This window comes from Choristoneura fumiferana, chromosome 29 (assembly GCF_025370935.1).
Source record: "Choristoneura fumiferana chromosome 29, NRCan_CFum_1, whole genome shotgun sequence".
Classification (NCBI taxonomy): Eukaryota; Metazoa; Arthropoda; class Insecta; order Lepidoptera; family Tortricidae; genus Choristoneura; species Choristoneura fumiferana.
The window spans coordinates 7177188-7197957 of NC_133500.1; the positions used below are offsets into that span (position 1 = coordinate 7177188).

The 20770-nt window shown below is 37.2% G+C and overlaps 1 protein-coding gene across 1 annotated transcript; it reads left to right on the forward strand.

Annotated features, from left to right (window-relative positions):
• Positions 1-15720: 15720 nt before the first annotated feature.
• Positions 15721-19260, forward strand: LOC141444145 (uncharacterized). The gene is made up of 4 exons (XM_074109586.1): positions 15721-16119; positions 16747-16901; positions 17679-17821; positions 19080-19260. Exons 1-3 carry the CDS (start codon positions 16056-16058, stop codon positions 17805-17807), a joined length of 348 nt encoding a protein of 115 aa, XP_073965687.1. The 5' UTR covers positions 15721-16055; the 3' UTR covers positions 17808-17821; positions 19080-19260.
• Positions 19261-20770: the final 1510 nt, after the last annotated feature.

The window sequence follows — 20770 nt, forward strand, 5'->3', positions numbered from 1 at the left end:
CAAGTTTTAATTCGAGACACCCAGTCACGTCGGAAACTTTGAACTGACTTGACTTGACCTTCCACATGCATGCCTTTATTACCATGTGAATATGCTGCATTAACTACTTTTTTAACCCCCGACACAAAAATGGGGGTTATAAGTTTGACGCCAACGTCTGTCGGTCTGTGGCGTCGTAGCTCTCAAACGAATGTATTGATTTTGATGTGGTTTTTTAAGCAAAAACGAGTGTCCTTGGCTGCGGTTCCTAGCTATAGTTCATTAAAATAAATTTTGCCGTTTTTGGGATATTGAATTTTGAAAAGACAATGTCAGGGGTTTATAAAGTGACGGAGATTATTTAAAAGAAAATAAGTTTTTGGGAAAAAATATATTTTTAATACAATCTTTTTCTGCTGACTATATTTTTGTGGACTGTACTTGCATTGGCACCAAAACTACATTTGCACACCAAATTTCAAGTCAATGCCATTAACCGTTGAAGAGACGTCCCGACTACCAGGATGTTACTACCAGGTTATTGTATTGTCATGCGATTTACACATATTTATGCAAAATTTTAGCTCAAGCGGTAATCGGGAAGTGGATCTTCTTCTTCTTCTCTTTTAAAATATGGCTTTTCTGTCCTAATTAATAGGACAATTTCGCCAGTGTCAAGTTAAACTCTCTTTGAGAGGCACGTTGTACGGTGATTGTAGTTTTTGCAACTTGATAGTAAAATTCCAGAAACCACGTGGAGACCACTTGCGCATTAAAAAATGTTAGACACGAGAGCAATATAGGATTTTGGGATCACTGTTCACTGTTAAGGTTAATCGCCGCATAAAACACTATCAAAATTACACTTCAACTAGCCAAAGAAACAGAAATAGCAAAATTAGATATTGTCTACATCCGCAATCTTCGAATGCTACAAATCAAAAGTGGATCAAATTTAATTTGCAAGATTTGATGTCAAACATCGGGACAGGTGAAACTAAATAAAAGCTTGTAAAAAATGTTTAAATTTTTATTACTTACGTAAGTTTGTACCGACAAGTACCCACAATATTTTTTATTGCACATGGCTGGCTTTCCCAAAAAACGGTAAACGATGGAAAACAAAATGGAGCGGAGGTCGAAATCAAAATGAAATAATTAAGTTTGTTTTAAAACAACGTCACATTTGTGTTTTACGAATTGGACGCCCAAATCTGTGTAATTTTACATTAATAACTTGCAAATTATAGTTTTAAGAACTGCAAGACCAGGAAGACCAGCGGCATTATGCTAATTGTGGACCATTTAGTTTAGTACGTAGGTAAGTAGGTATTTTGTTATTTTCTTCTGTTTTTTTATGTGTAATTGTCACGGAAAAATGTTTTTCCTTTCGTGCAAGTTGCATTACATTGCGGCGCTCGATTGGTCACTACAAACTCGTTGACTTTACGGCCTCGCAATGTAACGCTTGCTCGTTTTTTCTTTGCAGGTCTAAACCAGACCTTAGACCTAATATAATATAATAAGCAAATTATCCTCACGCTAATTCCTGACAACTAGTTCCACCTGTTCGTAGCCTTTAATTAAATGTACCTATTTATTTATGTCCTAAAGATAGGCAGTTAGACGATTTACAAAATGGAGTCCTTTCTCAAATACGTCCAACAATACACTTAACTCTAACAGCTAACGTATACAGTCTATTTTTAATAGAAGTACGTCCATTTGAAGCGCAAAAAAACAATTAATGTTTGCTGCTGCGGAAGCGTGAAAGAAACTAATAACAATGGAAATTGGTGCTTCGTGCTTTTTGTTAAGGTATTCCAATTTGTTCGGAGCGCTGGCGCGACCGCAAATAAATACTTTGCTGAAAACAGTCTAGATTGCGTGACAGGTTCCCATTAATGGTACGCTGTTCTTTACCTTTGTCTTAGTTTTTCCTACGTTATGTTTTTTATTGATAAACAATGTACAGCGCTGCATTAGTTAAACGCCGTAATTATTACCCGCCTTTCAAGCCGTCAGTGTATACAAATCCGATGCATTCTTAAGAATGTACCGTGAAACGACAGTTCTTTTGTCACTTTGGATATCATTAGGGCTGGTTTTCTTTATTGTCCTGTCTACACTTTTATCATTTGGTCATTTATCTTGTTTAAGGGCGAAAGGAAAATTTATGCCAAACTTCCTAATGCAATCATTAAAATTAAATGTTTTTCGCCGCGTTCGGGGTGCTTCCATTTAGACTGCATTGTGATTATGAATCAGGCAGTTTAGTGTAAATTTTAAGGATTTGCAATTTTGAACATGAAACTACCGTGAGACTCACTCATATTAAATATAATGACCCGGATAACTCACGTCTTAAATCGAGTTTAGCTCGACATGTTTCGGGCTAATCCGTAGCCTTTCGTCTTCGGAGCAACGCGACTCAGCGGCTGCTGCAACACGCGCACTCCGAAGATGAAGGGCTACGGATTAGCCCGAAACATGTCGAGCTAAACTCGATTTAAGACGTGAGTTATCCGGGTCATTATATTTAATATAAATTTTAAGGGTTGCTTATATCCAAGTGTATCTATATAGCGACCCGAGAGTCATCAACGCTGCTGGCTGAAAATTAGCACTGGGGTGTTTACTTACTGAGGGATAATGTAGCATTCTAATTGTCAAAGAATTTTTGAAGTCGGTCGAGTACCAGTAGTACTAATAGTGTTGTAGGTCCATGGACAGTCACTTACCATTAGGTGAACCGCACGCACGTTTGTTGACTTTTTATTATTTTTATTATTGGCCCCACTGTTGGGCAAAGGCTATTTCCTCTTAATCTCCAAAACACCCTAACGGCTTTAGTGGAAACAAAGTATTATGTGGATCACCATAATCGCAGCTTATATACATCCCAATGAGAGGGCTTGGGCTGTAGTTCCCACGCGGACCAAGTGCGGATTGTGAACTTCTCACAAAACACTAAATTGCTACGCAGGTTTGCTAATGTGGATACTTATCATTAATTGAGATAGGGGTCGTTCGGGTCAAATTTGAATAGGTGATTCAGGTACGTGGAAGCGATACCGTCGTAATATTGCTTTAAAGCCCGTTAACCCCCCAAATTCCGCTGAAATTTGTAACGTAATGTGATGCGGCTTGACGTGTCAACGCAACACGAAGTTTGTGACGGCGGCTTACGGCTGTCAAGTCGTCGAACGCGATCGATGGGGCGGAATGGGAAATTGTTAGGAGGATATGGATAGATTGGGGTGTAAGGAATTAAAAAAAACCGGCCAAGATCGTGACGGACACGCCCAAAATAGGGTTCCGTAGCCATTACGAAAAAAAAAAGTTATATTTTTCTAAAAATTTCGTATTTTATACCTTAGGCTGCTATTTACTCTTAAACTACTAATAATTCTCAAGCAAACTTAGCCGTTATAGTTTTCCTTAAAAGTTTGATATACTTACTACCATTCTGAATTTTTTCAAAATTTTCCACCCACCGGTTTAGATTTTAGAGGGGGGGGGGGCGCTCGATTTTAAGGAAAATTTACACTTTAAAGTTGAATATTTTGCAAAGTGATCACTGAATCGAAAAATCGTTATAAAAAGCGATAAGGCCGCCTATTGCTTACCTTAGAAAATCTCTATGTATATACTTGTGTTCTCTGAACTGTTTACTGTATTCGTGTGCAATAAAGAGTTATTGTATTGTATTGTATCGTTTTAGCAACCTCCTAATGATTTAAAAAAATCCTATCCAACGATACCCCACGCTACAAGGTTGGATGAGAAATACATATTCGTGCAAAATTACAGCATTCTAGCATTGATAGTCCCTGAGCAAAGCCGCGGACAGACAGACAGACAGACAGACAGATAGACATGGCGAAACTATAAGGGTTCCGTTTTTGCCATTTTGGCTCCGGAACCCTAAAAAACGGGTGTAATGACAGTCGGTCTGGTGCAATGAGAGTATATTGTGGTGACGACAGAAAGTAAAAGCGTTGTAGGTATCTCGAAATTTTGCATAAATGGCTTATTATTGTACTAGCTGATGCCCGGGACTTGATCAGCGAAGGATTCTTTTATTGCGAAATTGCAAGAACTATGAATTAGAATCGCAATTTATCGGAATAAAATGTATTTATTCAGGTTATTAAAGTATCTGCGTGTAAAGTAATAAAAATATCACAACTTTTACATAATAATTTTATTTATAAAACATATTAAGTAGTAGATATCGGAATGAGTAATCAAGGTAATTTGTAGTTAACCCTTAATTTGGCAGTGTAATATTTGTCAAAATTTAAGGCTTGCTTTTTGTTTTTTATACATAGCAGCAGTGCTTGCACTGTTGTGTTTCGGCGTGGAGAGTAAGACAGCCGGTGAAATTACTGGCTTGAGGTATCCCATCTTAGGCCTCTAGGTTGGCAACGCATCTGCAATCCCCTGGTGTTGCAGGTGTCTATGGGCGGTGGTGATCTCTTACCATCAGGAGACCCACTTGCTCGTTTGCCATCCAGTTGAATAAAAAAAAATAGAATTTTTAGGACTCCAAAATTACGACGAGGCTTGAATCACGCACTTTTTTATTTTTGTCTAATTAAGAGTTAAGTAACGCTTATTAGTTTAATTTGCTGAACCGTTTAATATTTAGTAAAATTCCAAGTACACAGAGAACTTTGTAATTAAAACAAGGTTAATAAAATACCTAAACAAAGATTTACTTGTTAAAATAGGTAAACATTAATGGGTAGCTCAATTAATCAAAGTTTCTAGATAGGGCATTAAGTTTGCCACCAATTCCTCATGCTTCACTATGACACGGTCCTATCTCCCACTTTTACTTCGTCCCAAATTAAATCTTGACGTATGGTTTTAGGGTTGGTTTTGTTTAGTTTTGAAATAGGTTGGTCGGTTAGTCGGTAGTTATATGGCAGATTGGATATCATTCAATCACATTCACAATAGTGAAACAGGAACTATGGATCATTGGGACTAAATTTACTTCTATTAAATCGGCGATATTAGGAACTATGATTATGAAAAATAGAATGCAGACTAAAATGCGACTACGCGTGTGGCTAAAAAGAATTTTTACTTTAAATAAATAATAAATAAATAAATAAATATCACGGGACAATTCACACCAATTGACCTAGTCCCAAAGTAAGTCTAGCAAAGCTTGTGTTATGGGTACTAAGCAACGGGTAAATATAATTATATAGATAGATACATAAAACATATTAAATACATATTAAACACCCAAGACCCGAGAACAAACATTCGTATTTTCCCGACACGGGAATCGAACCCGGGACCTCAAGCTTAAATGACGCTAAAAACTTTTATTTTCAGAATTAGGTAATTCTAGATTCTTCTTACTCAGATCACGAGCACTATTGATTTATAGTCAAAATACCACGCACAGGACTTATCACGCTAACACACACGAGTAATATTTACCTCGACGTTTCGGCAACATGACAGTGGCCGTGGTTACGAGTAGACTGAAGTGTGGAGTAAATATTACTCGTGTGTGTAAGCGTCATAAGTCCTGTGCGTGGTATTTTGACTCTGAGTGAAAATCACGAAAGTTTAAGACATTATACTATTGATTTAGACAAAGAAAAAAAGTGTCCCTCCTTTTTTATCTGTTTTGTGACTTTAATTCATACAATTTTGAACATGAAACAACCGTGAGACTCACTCATATTAAATATATTAACCCGGATAACTCACGTCTTAAATCGAGTTTAGCTCAACATGTTTCGGGCTAATCCGTAGCCCTTCGTCTTCGGAGCTACGCGACTCAGCGGCTGCTGCAACACGCGCACTCATACAGTTTAGTTTTTATTCATACAGTTTATATATGAGTCGGTCGTTATGAAATGGACACATAAAAAATTTATGGTAAATTTTGGACGTCTTTTTTTTCTTCCTCAGAATCAATAGTGCTCGTGATTCTGAGTAAGGAGAATCCAGATCCTTACCAGAACCTTAAATTCTGAAAAAAAATGTTACGCCACTCAAAGTAAAAATGCCTTATCTAAAACACCATTATATCGATTCTATACACATTCCAGTGCTGGCACAGGGCCCCTCTCAGATTGAGAGGGCTTTAGCCGTAGTGAAGAATATTTTAAGCTGAGTATGAACATCTTACTTGTTATTCCTTGACTTATGATTTTTTTAAAGATTAACGTCTTTTGAAATTATGTTCTTTGTATAGATTTCGTCACCCAAACAAAAAAAAACTAGTTATCTTATAAAAAAAAAAAAAAAACAAATAAAAAAAATTTTTTTATGTGGTTGTGGAGTATCTAAATTTTTTTCTCAGAATGGAGCATACTTTGGCCTACTACTTGCCTAAATATCAAAAATTTCCAGGGGGTACATCCTATCAAAAATCAGCAGTATGTGTATTCAATTGGTGTTTTTACAAACTCTTAAATTATGTTTGGGTTTACTAATCAATATAATATTTTTTTTTGTAACATTTTTTATTGTATTTCTTTTTTGTACGATAAAGAGCATAAACAAAAAAACAATTTGTTGTATTTATGAGTAAAATGCTAATGACAACTTATAACAACAACGGTACAATTTGCATACGACACTGAAAAACACCGATTGAATACAAAACTTGACCACACATATTGCTGATAAAGCCCGACTATGGCCTTTCAAATGTATTATCCCGCATGAATTTCGAAAAACTCAGAGGTACGAGTCGGGGTTTGAACCCACGATCCTCTGCTTGAGAAGTGATAGGTCACCATGGCTTTTTTTTCATCTGATTAATACGGACCACCATCGACCAACTAAAAAGCTTCTGTCAAACAATCCAACCCCCTGTTAGAATATTTCAAATCAATTTTGAAACAGTTTTTATAAGATCTCTTAATTGAAAAACTTCGTGGTAGTAAACTTATCATTACAAAGTGCACTAAAATCAAGTCTAATTAACCCTAAAAACTAAACTGCATTGGCTGGCAGCCACCGGAAAATGAACACTTCAGTGCGGGGCCCAAATGACCAAGTGCAATTACGAACCGCTCTGCTAACTACGGCAGTCAAAGGGTTAACTTGTCCGTCTAATTAAATTTTTGATGCACTGGTTGCAGTACGGTTTTCGTATAATTGATAGATAGTTTGTTTGTGGGATAAAATGTTGAAATGCGTATATCGAGAAAAAAATAGTTTCTCAGTATATTTTTGTTATAACAAAAAAAAAAAAAATATCACGGGAAAATTCACACCAATTGACATAGTCCCAATGTAAGCTTAGCAAAGCTTGTGTTACGGGTACTAAGCAACGGATAAATATAATTATATAGATAGATACATACTTAAATACATATAAAACACCCAAGACCTGAGAACAAACATTCGTATTTTTCATACAAATATCTGCCCCGACACGGGAATCGAACTCGAAATGGCTTACAAGTATATAGGTAAAGCGACCGGCTATGCGAGTTGGACTCGCGCACCAAGGGCCCTGGATAAATTTGTAGGTCGATGTATGTAAGCAGAGTGTTAGCATAGCTCTGTTCCTAAACAAAATGTGATTCAACTTATTTTTTTTAAATAGACCAAAAAACCTACACAAAAAAAAGCTATCTTTACAGGTTGAGCTTTAAAAGCTTCATCCATATCAGATTTTAAGTTTGCTGGAGAATTGGAATTACCTTCTTCTGTGTTGTCTTTTATGTTGGCTTAAAAGTTCGATTTTTCACAGTTTCAAGAGATTGCATTTCAGTTTAACATCTCCACGCGTTTCTGAGAAAATAGGACTTAGCAAACGGACAAACAGCCAGATGGACAGACGAACTACAAATTATCAAGGGTTTAATTTTTTCATGAAGTACGGAACCACCCAAACTGAACACTAACATTTAATTATTGAGCTTCATCGCATTAAATCATCTGCTTTTCTTAAAGGTTACTTAAAATTTTGTTTCCTTTAGCTTTTACTTTAAAGATTAACTAAGTAATTGAACATCCTTTGCCAAATCTACACGAATCTGACCCCAAACTTCCCGCATCAAAAACCTTTACAAAAAGTCAACTGCACACCTAACTCTTAACTCGAACTACGTTAACCCTACAAACTCTTCTGATTTATGTGAGCCCCGAATCATCCCACGGACCACACTGCTATTTGTCATGCGACATCTGGTTGAAACCACTTCGCACCGGTGCAGGGTTACCAGACTGAAAATTAAAAAAACTTGACATTTCAGTATCAAAATCCTGAAATCAGCTCCATTTTTAAGAAAATTTAAACTCATGAGTAAAAATAATTGATCACTTTTTATTCAATCGGTTTTATTGTGAACAGGGCTCTCTCTGTTGAGTTGTAATAGTTATACACTTGAAATTTTCACACATTATATATTACTGTGGCCGCTATAACATGTGGCTACGGTGGCTGGGACACGTGCACCGCATGGAGCAAGCCCGTTTGCCTCGGCAAATTCTGCTAGGAGAGGTCGCAGACGCAAAGAGGCCCGTTGGCCGACCTATGTTGCGTTTCAAAGATTCTGCCAAGCGCGACATGGTTGCATTTAAAATCCCTAGCAACCAATGGGAGGAGCTAGCTGAAGATCGTAGTAAGTGGCGGGGCCTTGTTCACAAAGGTCGAGCACTACATGATGACGACTGGTTTCACATGCTAAAGGAAAAGCGCACGAGGCGTCTCGAGCAGGCCATCAACCCCCGACCACCTGGGGGGGGGGGATTACACTTGTCGTCGTACTACTTAGATCTTAGAAGATGTCGCGATGCCACTTAGATCATCTGCAAAAGATGTCAAGGCCTATTATTATTATTATAACAACAAATACTAAAAACAGAATAAAATAAATATTTAAGAGGGGCTCCCATGGGTACAATACAAACGGGATTGTTTTGCCGTTTGTTTTGCTTGATATTAATACGGCTATAGGTGGACGCTTGAAATATTTACAAAATCTTTAGTTGTATAATCACTGAAAATAATTAAATTAAAATAAAATGAATATTAACGTTTTTTTTGCTAATGACTAAATGTTGTATAGATGGAGTTTTATAACACTTTTTAAATCCGTAGTAATTCGGTCGTCCATTATGTGAAACAGCTGGAAAATAAATAATTTGGGTAAAATATTTCTAGTGAAAAATGAGAAAACCAAGTTCCTGTTGCTTGTGACGCCGTCTCGTCTTTCGAATAAAACAAACAGAATACAATGTAACAAAATAGAAAGAACTCAGCAAAGAACAGTAAAACGGGCCTTAAAATTTTGACACTTTGGTATAAATCTTGACGTATGGTAACCCTGAACTGAAGTGAACCGGTACGGGGTGGTTACGAGAGGTGTTACACGGAAAATGGCCGACATTTTGCGCCAAGGACTAGTTGCGAGTCGAAATGAGTTGGATCGTTTATTTTTATCGGTTGTAAGTGATTTTTGTAAGGTGCTACGAAAACAGGGGTTCCGGAGGAATGCCTGTAACTGGTAAGCTGTCTTTTCCAGAAAATTTTAAAGAAGTAGATTTAAAAGAATTCTAGTGTTCTCTATAGGCGAGGCCTATGTCCAATAGAAGACTCCTGCGGCTGGTATTATGATGATGGTGATGATACATTTTCTCTCTGGTGTAAGAAATATACTAGGTACTAAATAAATTTAATCGCAAAACGAATACGATTTAACTTAAACATAATTTAGTCATTCAAAAGTATCTGCATTATATAGTTCGCCTTTGTCGTATATTTCAACATTTGTTATTTTTGTATCTTTCTTTTTTCTATAAACAGTTTACATACACGCTAGATGCGCACATAATGATATTTCGTCACGATTAAAGCCGGATCTCTCTGTCTTACTCGTACAATGAGAAAAACAGATAGATCCAAATATCACCGCGACAGAATGTGTTACGTGGCCCACGACATTTTGCACATTAATGACTGCTCAGGCCTTGGAAAATGATTCAATCAAACCGGTACCCATCCATTACCTCATTGTCTCAAACTCACACCCATTAAATCAAGGAAGAGATCATTCACAATGACTCCAAGCCACAATACTACAAAGGAATTGGTAGTGGGAGGTTTTGTCTTTAAGAAAATTAAACGTTGTTACACAAAGTTCGTGAACCATTACGGGTTTTCGCCCACATTTTGTTGTGTTGCATTTGTCACGAACAAAAATCCTACTCGGCGAGCGAATGTGAAGCGAGAGCGAAGCGTCTCCGTTTTAGATTGAGCAGAAATTTCTGACTATGCTTCTCTATGTAGAGGTCGCATTTGTTAACGGTATGTGTAGTGTAATGGTAGTCAAAAAGTCTCTGAAAACATGTAAGTACTGATGTGTTTAATCAAACTGATCGATTGCACAGGTAGGGACTCCTATGATCCTACGTTTCATATTGTATCGGAAAAACTTAAGAACTGATACACGAGCTGTGAAAAGAGCTGTGCTTGGAGTTTATTTCCGTAATAGAATCCGCAAGGCGGAAATTCGCCGAAAAACTGAAGTCATCGACATAGCTCGAAGAATTGCAAGTTGTAGTGGCAATAGGCGGGCCACATCGCTCGAAGAACAGATAACTGCTGGGGGAGAAAGTCCTCTAGTGGCGACCACGAACCAGAAGACGAAACGCCTACTAGACGGACTGACGACATCGTGAGAATAGCGGGCAACCCGTGGATGCAAGTGGCGAGTTGTTGTTCATTGTAGCCTTCTAGGGAGGCCTTTAACAGAGAACTGCTTCTGGCTAATGATGATGAAATGAAACATAATTTCTTACGCCTTTCTTACACCATTTCTATCTTTCTGCATTTCTTAAAGCGCATAATATTATAATTATAACGTTCTCTTCAATCCTTCATGCACGTACAATAAATCGTCATAACAATGGAACAATAAATGAGCTGCGAACATTGTTATTCACGTTGCCGTAATTGGCTCCAATGAGCCCTTCAATCGTTTAGAAAGAAAGAAAATCGCCGGCGTATAATAACGTGAAAAATTGATGATTTAAGGAGCTTTCCGTAAACCGTTTTATTAAAATGGAAAAAGGGAAAGGTGCAACGTTAATGGATTAGACGTGGATTTCTTTGCTTAACAGCGATGTTGGAATTTTGACTTAGGATTTGACACGTTATGCTTAACTGATTCATTGTTTGACTGATTGATCAAGTATTGCCTCCTGTAAAGTCAAAGTGAAAGGAACTCCTGACACTCGCGACGCCAGGTGACGACCAGAAGGTCTAGTAATTAGAGAAGCTGACTATAAAACTTGAGCTGCCGGACTCTATATCTGATCGGCCAGAAATTTATATGATAAAAACCGGCCAAGAGCGTTTCGGACACGCCCAAGATAGGGTTCCGTAGCCATTACAAAAATCAAGTACCTAATATTTTTGTATTGTGTACGGAATCTTCCAAGTTTACGTATATTTTATACCTTAGGCTGCTATTTACTCTTAATCTGTCATCTCCCAGGATAACAGGATCAAAGGAATTTGGGCACAAATTTGTGCCTCTGGAGAGGACAGGTTAAACTACTACTAATTCTAATACGCTCGACTTAAATGAAAATTTGCACTTTACAGTTGAATAGTTCGCAAACATATCACTGAATCGAAAAATCGTTAAGGCAACCCCGCCATTGTTTTTAAATATCTATCTATCGATACTCCACACTATAGGGTTAGTCGAGAAAAAAAAACACCCCCTCTTGATGTCTATGGGAGGTGCCAAATTACGCCAAGCGGTCTCCACTCAAAAACTCATTTACTTCTACGGAACCCTAAAAACGATCAACCCGTTCCCGAGTCATGGGTGTTTAACTTATAATATTTATTTAAGAAAGTTTATCTAACGGATAAAACCTAAAAGCAATAACACAAGATATGGTATTTGCTTAATTTGGGACTAGGTTAATTGGTGTCAAGTATGCCGTGATGAATTACAATTTTTTACTTTGACTTTTTACTTGCAACTCTCCTAATATCGACGGCCCACGTTTTTTTATATAAGAGGAGGCAAACGAGCGGACGGGTCACTTGATGGAGAGCGATCACCGTCGCCCATGGAGACCCGCAACACGAGAGGAATCACAGTTGCGTTGCCGACCCTTTTAGTAATTGGTAGGCTGGTTTTTTAAAGATCCCTAAGTTGTTACCTTGTGGGAGGACTGCCAATGCTTCGTCTTTAGGTTCACGGACACCACTCGACAGCCGTTCTGTCTCAAAGTTATCTGTTCTTCGACACTATTTACCGGCCCGGGTAATACCGACCCGATTTTTCGTGTACACGCCCATAGAAAGTCATATCAGTTTGACATGAGTTTGTATGGGCGTGTACACGAAAAATCTGAAAAATCGGATCGGTATTTCCATGTCTGTATTTATCGGGCCGGTAAATAACGTCACCCTTAAGAGCTATATCGGTGACATTTGTTCTTCGACAAATTTCTGTATGTATTTTTGGCGCTTGACACCTCAAATAAGATAAGATATAAAAACACATAATTATTCGTGTATATTATAAAAGGTATTCCAATTATCCGAACTGTACTCTCTCTCATTACCCAATATTGTGTCAAAAAACATCAGCAGTATTTTTCTCACATAAATTTTCACGTCAATTTCTGAGCGCAATCTCACCCAAATAGTGTTACATATGAATATATAAATCACTATAGAATATATCCCCTGTGTATTATTACATCAAATACCTTCTATGAATAACAAATAGGGAAAATGGATAGCCCTGAAGGCGGAGGGAATTTGAGTCCCTTCTATGTCAAACGTCGTAGTTAGGTGAAGACACTCCTTCTAGCTAGTTCAAGGTGGGTCAAAATGAAATAAAGGGTGCCACTGCATAGAAAGAAAACATGGTAAGAATTGACAAGAATAAAAAAAATATATTTATGCATGTCACGAAATGGCCCCAAATCAGAAATCTGCCGGTCTTCCGAACGGCGCTGTTCTTCCTTTAGGACCATCTGGTCATAATAAATTAAATACACCGAATTGCAATTGACAATGCTCACTAACTTATGTGCCAGACAGTCTGCCAACAGAAGGGAGACCGTACGGAGAGCTGTGTCCGCCTCTACCACTGACGCGGACGCCTCAATGTGACCACGACCGCTCTGCCAAGAGCGACACGACAAAGAAGAAGAAGAAGAGTGCTCACTAATCTCATCAGCATAGGTCAGAGAATCAGCAAGTTGAATTGGCAGTAGGCTGGAGATATCTGCCGAAGAACCGATAACCGGCGGAGTAAACGTGGTGAGTGGAGATCGCTTGGCAAACGTAGTGTAGGACGCCCTCCGGCCAGGTGGAGTTACAATCTGCGAAAGGCAGCTGGTGGGAGCTGGATGCGTCAAGTCGAGGACAGGGCGCAATGGCGCTCATTGGGGGAATCCTATGTCCAGCAGTGGACTGCTATAGGCTGATGATGATGATGAGAGGTGTGTCACTTCATTTAATACAGTATTTCCCAACCGCTGTTGTAGACACCAATCGTTGTATTGCATTTGTGTTTTTTGTGGAAAACAATAAATACTAAGTATTTTGAATAGTATTGTGATATTGTTGGAACAGCCAGTCCAGGTTTGTCTCAAATAATATGAATTTACAATTAAAATGAAGGTCTGGGCACAGATTACGTACATCAAAAAGATTCACTCGCTACCAAAAAAAATATAGTTTAAAAAAAACAGGATGATGCTGAGAAACCCGATATTAAAAAGTATACAAAAATGTTTGCTTTCAGATAAAAAACAATAAATTAATTAGTTAGCTTATATTATTTAACCGCCAACAAAGAGATGAACCAACCATGAATGGCCGAAGCAACTGGAGGTCTATGGTCTGGTCATACAATGATGATGATTTTTATTTAAGTTCCGAACGCATTAACTGCTTTAAGTTAGGTACAGTCGAGAGAAATGCTTAACGCATTCACTGCCACCGACGCATATATGCGTTTCCGGAACTCGCCCAGTACCTACCGCTGTCATAATTATTCATACATTTTGAACGCACATGTGCGTCGGTGGCACCTGTGGAAGTCAGGCAACGTTAAATTTTTGTTAGTTTTTCTCTATTATTCTATAAAAATTAAATGAAAATTAAAAATGTGATCTGTTAGAACTGTTCTTAATAAATAAGTTAATGTGTCTACTGCCATAATTATTCGTGATAGACTTTTATATTCTTTAAAAATGAACATATGTTTATTAACGGTATTTACACTGAAAAAAATACACTCCAACTAAGTGACATTTTCTCTTAGTTGGTACCAAAATAATTGAAATAATGTTGAAAATGTTTACTAAAGTCAAAAGTGGGTAATTACAACAACAAACTGATCTTGTTCGAATGTGTTGTTTAATTTAATAAAAGTTCTTTATAAAAATGACTTAATTCTTCTTTACCTTTATAAAGGCTCTTTGTAAAATTAATTACCTTATTTTTGTTTGAGTTTACAAAAATCTTGTGTTACATTGACGATTTATGTTTGTTAAGCTAACAAAGCGCGAAGTTGTAATAATTTAACTTAAACTAGAATCAAATAAGATAAGAAGTGTATTCTACAATGTTATTTTTAGTAGCAACAACAAACTAACAATGTTCTAACAATAAATTTTCAAATTTGCTGCAATTAAATAATGCGTTATATTAAACAACGTCTTAGTAGAATCTACAAATTATTGATCATTGTTATAATTCATATATAGCACGTTGCAGTAAGCAGGCTTCTGAGTAGATTTTTATAGTCATATATTTGAATCTGTGAATGACTTGATCGAAACAAGCAAGAGCGAGCCCGCCACGCGCGTCGCGCGTGTCCCCCGCCCCGCCACAGTGTTGCCAGACACCCCACTTTTCCGCTTTATACCGCGCGTTTTTGCCACTGGCCCCGCTATACGCGTTAAGCTAACGCGGATCCGCTTTTTTAAAATATACACGAACAATCTTTAAATGTTACCACTTGCTCGTGGAAAAAGGTGATAAATTCAAAACATCGAACGAACGAAACAGCCGAACGCTAACCGTAAGCCGTAACGGCGCAGCGGAAGCACTCGTTGTACTATTCACACTTGCGCGCTTTGCGATAAAGCCATTTCACTCACACGGTAGCGTATACTTAGAAAACAAAGGTCGGGCAAAATTAACAATAACTGACTACTATTCAGCGTACATCGCTTGTTATATTTTGTTCAATGGATTTCATTTTTAGCATAAACAGATAATGTATGTCTATGTCTATACATTTTAAAGCTTGTAGTTTGTACTAACATTTAAGTAGGTGATGTCAAGCATAAGCGACGTTGCGTTGCGATATTGAAAAAAAATACGAAATATTGAAATCAAATTGATTAGTTCATCATCATCATCCCAGCCTATATACGTCCCACTGCTGGGCACAGGCCTCCTCTCAGAATGAAAATGGGAACTTCACACACACCATTGAATTGCTTCGCAGGTTTTGTGCAGGTTTCCTCACGATGTTTTCCTTCACCGTAAAGCTCGTGGTAAATTTCAAATGTAATTTCGCACATAAATTCGAAAAACTCAAGAGGTGCGGGCTGGGGTTTGAACCCAGGACCCTCTGCTTGAGAGGCGATACTGCGATAGGTCAAACTACTAGGCCACCACGGCTTTTTGATGATCATTTTGATGAAAAGATGTCGAGGAAATTTTTTCATTTGAATAGAAATGAAAATATATTTAAAAATATATATATTGTGATTTTTCTTCGGCTTTTCAACGTAGTAAAAAAACCTATAAACGTATTCCGCAAATCCGCATTTTCATTTAAAAATCCGCGTTTTGAAATCGCAGCTCTCGCTTTTTGTATTCCGGCATCTGGCAACACTGCCCCGCGAGAACGCGGCGCGTTTTGACTTGTTCGTTCATTTCACTTTTCCGTTACCGGGCTGGCGTATGCGGTAATGCGAATTGATTGATTAGATAAATGCTCAACACCGAATAATTGTTAATAGCGCTTACATTTTACATTACCTTTGGATTGGTTTGTATTACTTTGTACATAACTGTACCAAAAAACATGGATGAAGTAGCTGAGCTCCTACAAACGTGGGAGCTTCCTGAACTGATTCCTGTATTTACCGGTAAGTACCTAAACGCTGTTTATTTACTTTAATAGTAATCACTCTGTGTCTAAATATTATTCATTAAAGTTTACCAAACCAGGACCAAACTCTCAAGAGTTGGTAGGTTTAGGTACATTTCATTCCTTTGAAATTATTGTTCGTTTATTTTACTCTCCCTATGTCGTATGAAGGTATAGGAAACCTTTCTGATCGCCTCTAACATGACTTCACAACTGCTAATAATCGTTAATGGTGATTTTCCACCGGCGAGGCGAGACGTGAATTGAAATTTCTATGGCTTTTCGCGCACCCGCCGCGAGTCGCCGCGGGCGCCGTCATACAAATTTCAGTTCTCGTCTCGCCTCGCCGGTGGAAAATCACCTTAATAGCAAGGACCATCGGCCTAACGTACCTTCCTTGATACGAAAGCGCGGATTCAACGCATCTAGGCCCTAGTCTAGGGCCTAGATGCATTGAAAATAATAATATTTATACTAGCCCTTCACTGTCCCACTGCTGGGCAAAGGTCTTTCTTCCCTTTTTCCACTCCACTTTATAAATGTTATGTTTTAAAAAACGCATTATGTATATATTATGTACCTATTCTTATACATTGTTTGATAGAAAAAAATCATTCACTTTTAGAACAGCGGATTACTATACAGGCATTATCAGCCTTGACCCCGGGTGATGTCAAAGATTTGATTCCCCAGGCAGGACCACGGGTCCTATTCACAAGGTGCTGGGATACCTGGAAAAATGAATTTTTGCCAGCGGTCTTAAACAATGTATCATTTTCAGTAAGTTCTTGATATTGCTTAAGTACTTATTTATGGCTTGCTTGATATAATATACTCAGTAGCTAAAAAATTACCCAAATTTTGTTTGGTTTTCATATATTTTGGGACTGGGCTAACTTTTTTGCCGCTGAGTGTACCTAAATTGAATGAGAAATTACTGTAGACACCTATATTCATATTTTGTACTAAGGTGGGTATATAAAGGAATATCTTTTTTTATTATCTAAAATATTTCACCTAAACAAACAGCAGGGAAAAAAAACAGCAATGCTATTTATTACAGTAACACCAAATTGAATGCATTATATCTAGGCTACAGTTAGCTATTCCGCATTTGAAGCTAAAATCAATCAAGGGAATGGATGGTACCTACCTACCTTTATTAAATTAATTAAATTAAAATTAATACATAATAATAATAGTACATATGGTACCTAAATGATTGATTGAATCAAGCGTTACTTTGTGGAGGCCCATATCAATGAACTTCCACCCTTTACCTTGCTACTCCGCAGAAAATGGTAAACTATGTGACACACATTACTTATTTTTCTTCATGTAACACCGCCTCCTCGCCACATAAATCCACATATTATATGACACACAAACTCGCTATCACCACCACCATAGTAATCGCATACGCGTTTCGAACCCTGTACGGGTTCATTGTCATTATCCAAATACACCACCATTCCACACCCAAAGAAATTACATACTTAGGTACTAATCTGTAAGATCATACCTAAATGATTATTTGTTGTCTTCTTTCATTTCTAGGCCTTTGATTTATCAAATATAGAGTTAGACTACTCTGGCCCTGGCCCCAGTGACCCAAAACCTAAAGAGTGTATACTAGTGACACAAAAAGAAAATACTCCCCGAGTCAAGAAACAGTGCTGGTGTTAGAAACTCAGAGCGGGGTAAGTAATTTATTTTATGTTGGTGGGTTTGATAGATTATAATTAAATTACCTATTTGTATATTGCTGTGCCCTAACAGGGTAAATGTTAAACCTTCATATTTTAAGATCTTCATCACAACATTTAATGCAGTAAAAACTTTAAGTTTGCATGTAAAATTGTGTTGAATTCTTAATTGCATATTCAAATTATATTAATATATTAAAGCCATGGTGGCTTAGTGGTTTGACCTATTGCCTCTCAAGCAGAGGATCATGGGTTCAAACTCAAACCACGACTCGCACTTCTGTGTCTTTCGAAATTCATGTGCAAAATTTTCATTCTAAATTTACCACAAGCTTTACGGTGAAAGAAAACATCATGAGGAAACCTGTACACACCTGCCAAGCAATTTAATGGTATGTGTGCAGTTGCCAATCCGCACTGGGCCCGCGTGGGATCTATGGCCCAAGCCCCAAGGCCCGAGTAGCTGATAGGAGATTTGTGCCCAGTAGAGGGACGTATATAGGCTCGGATGATGATGATTATATTGTTATTTAATACACCACTTTAACACAACCTTACAATACAGTGCTATAAATAATATATTATATTGTTTAAAGCATTGTATATAGCTTCCACTATCTATTTTAATTTTTAAACTCATTTTTTGTCTGTCCCCAATGCTCCTCTCATCCACTCAAAGGTTGACTGGTAGAGATCCCTTAAAGGGATAAGTTCGCCTTTGTATATAGGTATCTCAATGTTGACAATTGTGCTTGTTTACTTATTTTGTACAATAAAGAGTTTAACCGACTTCAAAAAAGGAGGATTACATACATAATGAACTATACTAATATAATATACATACATACATAATAATTACTACCTACCTGACAATTTACCTACTTAAGTACCCTTCTTACTTATTTTTATTTATTATTACAAGCTTTTATTTATAAAGTTTTACCTGTCCCGTTGTCTGTCTGTCTGATGGTAATCATAATCAAATCTTGCAAGTTAAATCGACCGACTTCCAGTGGTTAGATTGACTTGAAATTTGGTATACTTATGTAAATTGCGTGACAATACAATAATCTGGTAGTTCAGCCAGGATCGTCTCCACAGGACTGAACTCTTCAACGGTTAATGACATCGACTTGAAATTTGGTATGCAAATTTAGTTTGGGTGGCAATACAAGTACAGTCCGCAGAACAAGCTTGTACTTATTAAAAATGAAATTTTTACCAAAAACTTATTTTCTATTTTCCTTTTCAGCAACTGGAAAAATTGCTCAATGATTCACTGGAGACAAGTTCTTTATTGATATATAAAGGTGGCTCTTTGGACGGCGACACAACTAGAAATTTGCTGGCGTCCGTCATTGCAAAGGAAATATTAAATAATAATAGAAATTCCCCAATAGTGGGACCAATATATTTTAAGTGGGCTAAGCAGATTATCGAACTACCTACTATATCCCCGCGTGTACAACAGCAACGGGCGTTGTTTTACAAGCTCGGGGGAAACTCGTACATCAGGTATAAGTACACACAGACTCACACCACATGACCGCACCCACATATACACGCATACATCGCACAAGACGCACGCACAGATACATACAAACAGACAACCCACACGTGTAATCTTAACTTTGTAAGTTTTTATTTATTCAGTTTCTTTTTTTTTTTAGGTTTTGAACAAAAGGAGGCGCTTTCAGCAGCTGGGGTCCTTGGCCACAAAAAAGAGGACCAGGGTGGAAAGCCTGGATCGTCATATCCAAGAAGCCCGAGGCCACTGCCTGACAGCCTTAATGACACACAAGACACCCAAGACACACAAGCTAATATCGAAGAAATTCTAGTATGGCTTCAAAATTCATCCGAACCATGGGCCTTGTGGAAACAAAATGGCAACAAACTGCCAAGCAACGCGTTCTCAACTTGCACGACTTACAAAAATATCAAACAATAGAAAGCTATTTTAACTGTTACCCAGCCTTAAAAACCCCATGGTTACACTCTGGTAAGTATTCTAAGGTTTTCAAAAAAATACACAAAAGTACATAAAAATTCAACTAAAAAAAAAGAGAAAAAGTACGCGATATTATTTACTTCAGTTATAATAGATTTTATTAGAAATAGAAATAGAAATAAACTTTATTGTTATAACTGTGTACATAATAGGGTGTTTACAAAAGGTTATAAGTCTCAACAGTTTGTCCATTTCGGACGTACAATATAAAATCTTATTATTATATTAATTATCTTGTATAATATCTATAATTATTTTCGCGCAAGTATACTTATTAATTTCAATGAGCAAAAATTCCTTTGTATCATAAAAGGTATTATTTATAAGCCAATTTTAAGTGTAAACTTGAACTTTTACTTTATTGTAAGTACTTAAATAAAAATTAGAATATATTTATAGAGTAGATAGCTAATCAGAATAAAACCCTTGTATTCACCCATAATAATTGTATATTACTGCTCTAATCAAGGATAATGACTGCGGAAAAATAGTTAATGTATTAAATCTAGATGGCGCTGACAAATGGCCTGAGGCTTTGAAAGCAAAACAATAATACTAACAGATAAAATGTATTAGATTAGATTATTTATTAATTTATTATTATGCGATATTTTTGTATCTATCACTAACCAATGACTCCTTAAAACCTAAATTTCATAATTTACTTCATTACCACAGTGCACTAGAAAAATTTGGTCCAATTGTCTCTTTGTGGTCCATGCGTTTTGAAGCTAAACATAGAGTTTTTAAATTGGCTTCAAATGTATCATGTAATAGAAAAAATATTACTCTAACTTTAACGACAAAACATTGCCTCAGATCCTTAGGACCGGTCCAGTTGTTCGTGTCGTTAGTGACGAATCTGCCGATAATCAATTCATACAGTCACGTTTACAATTATTGCAAAATAAGTCCCTTGTACAAGTTACTTG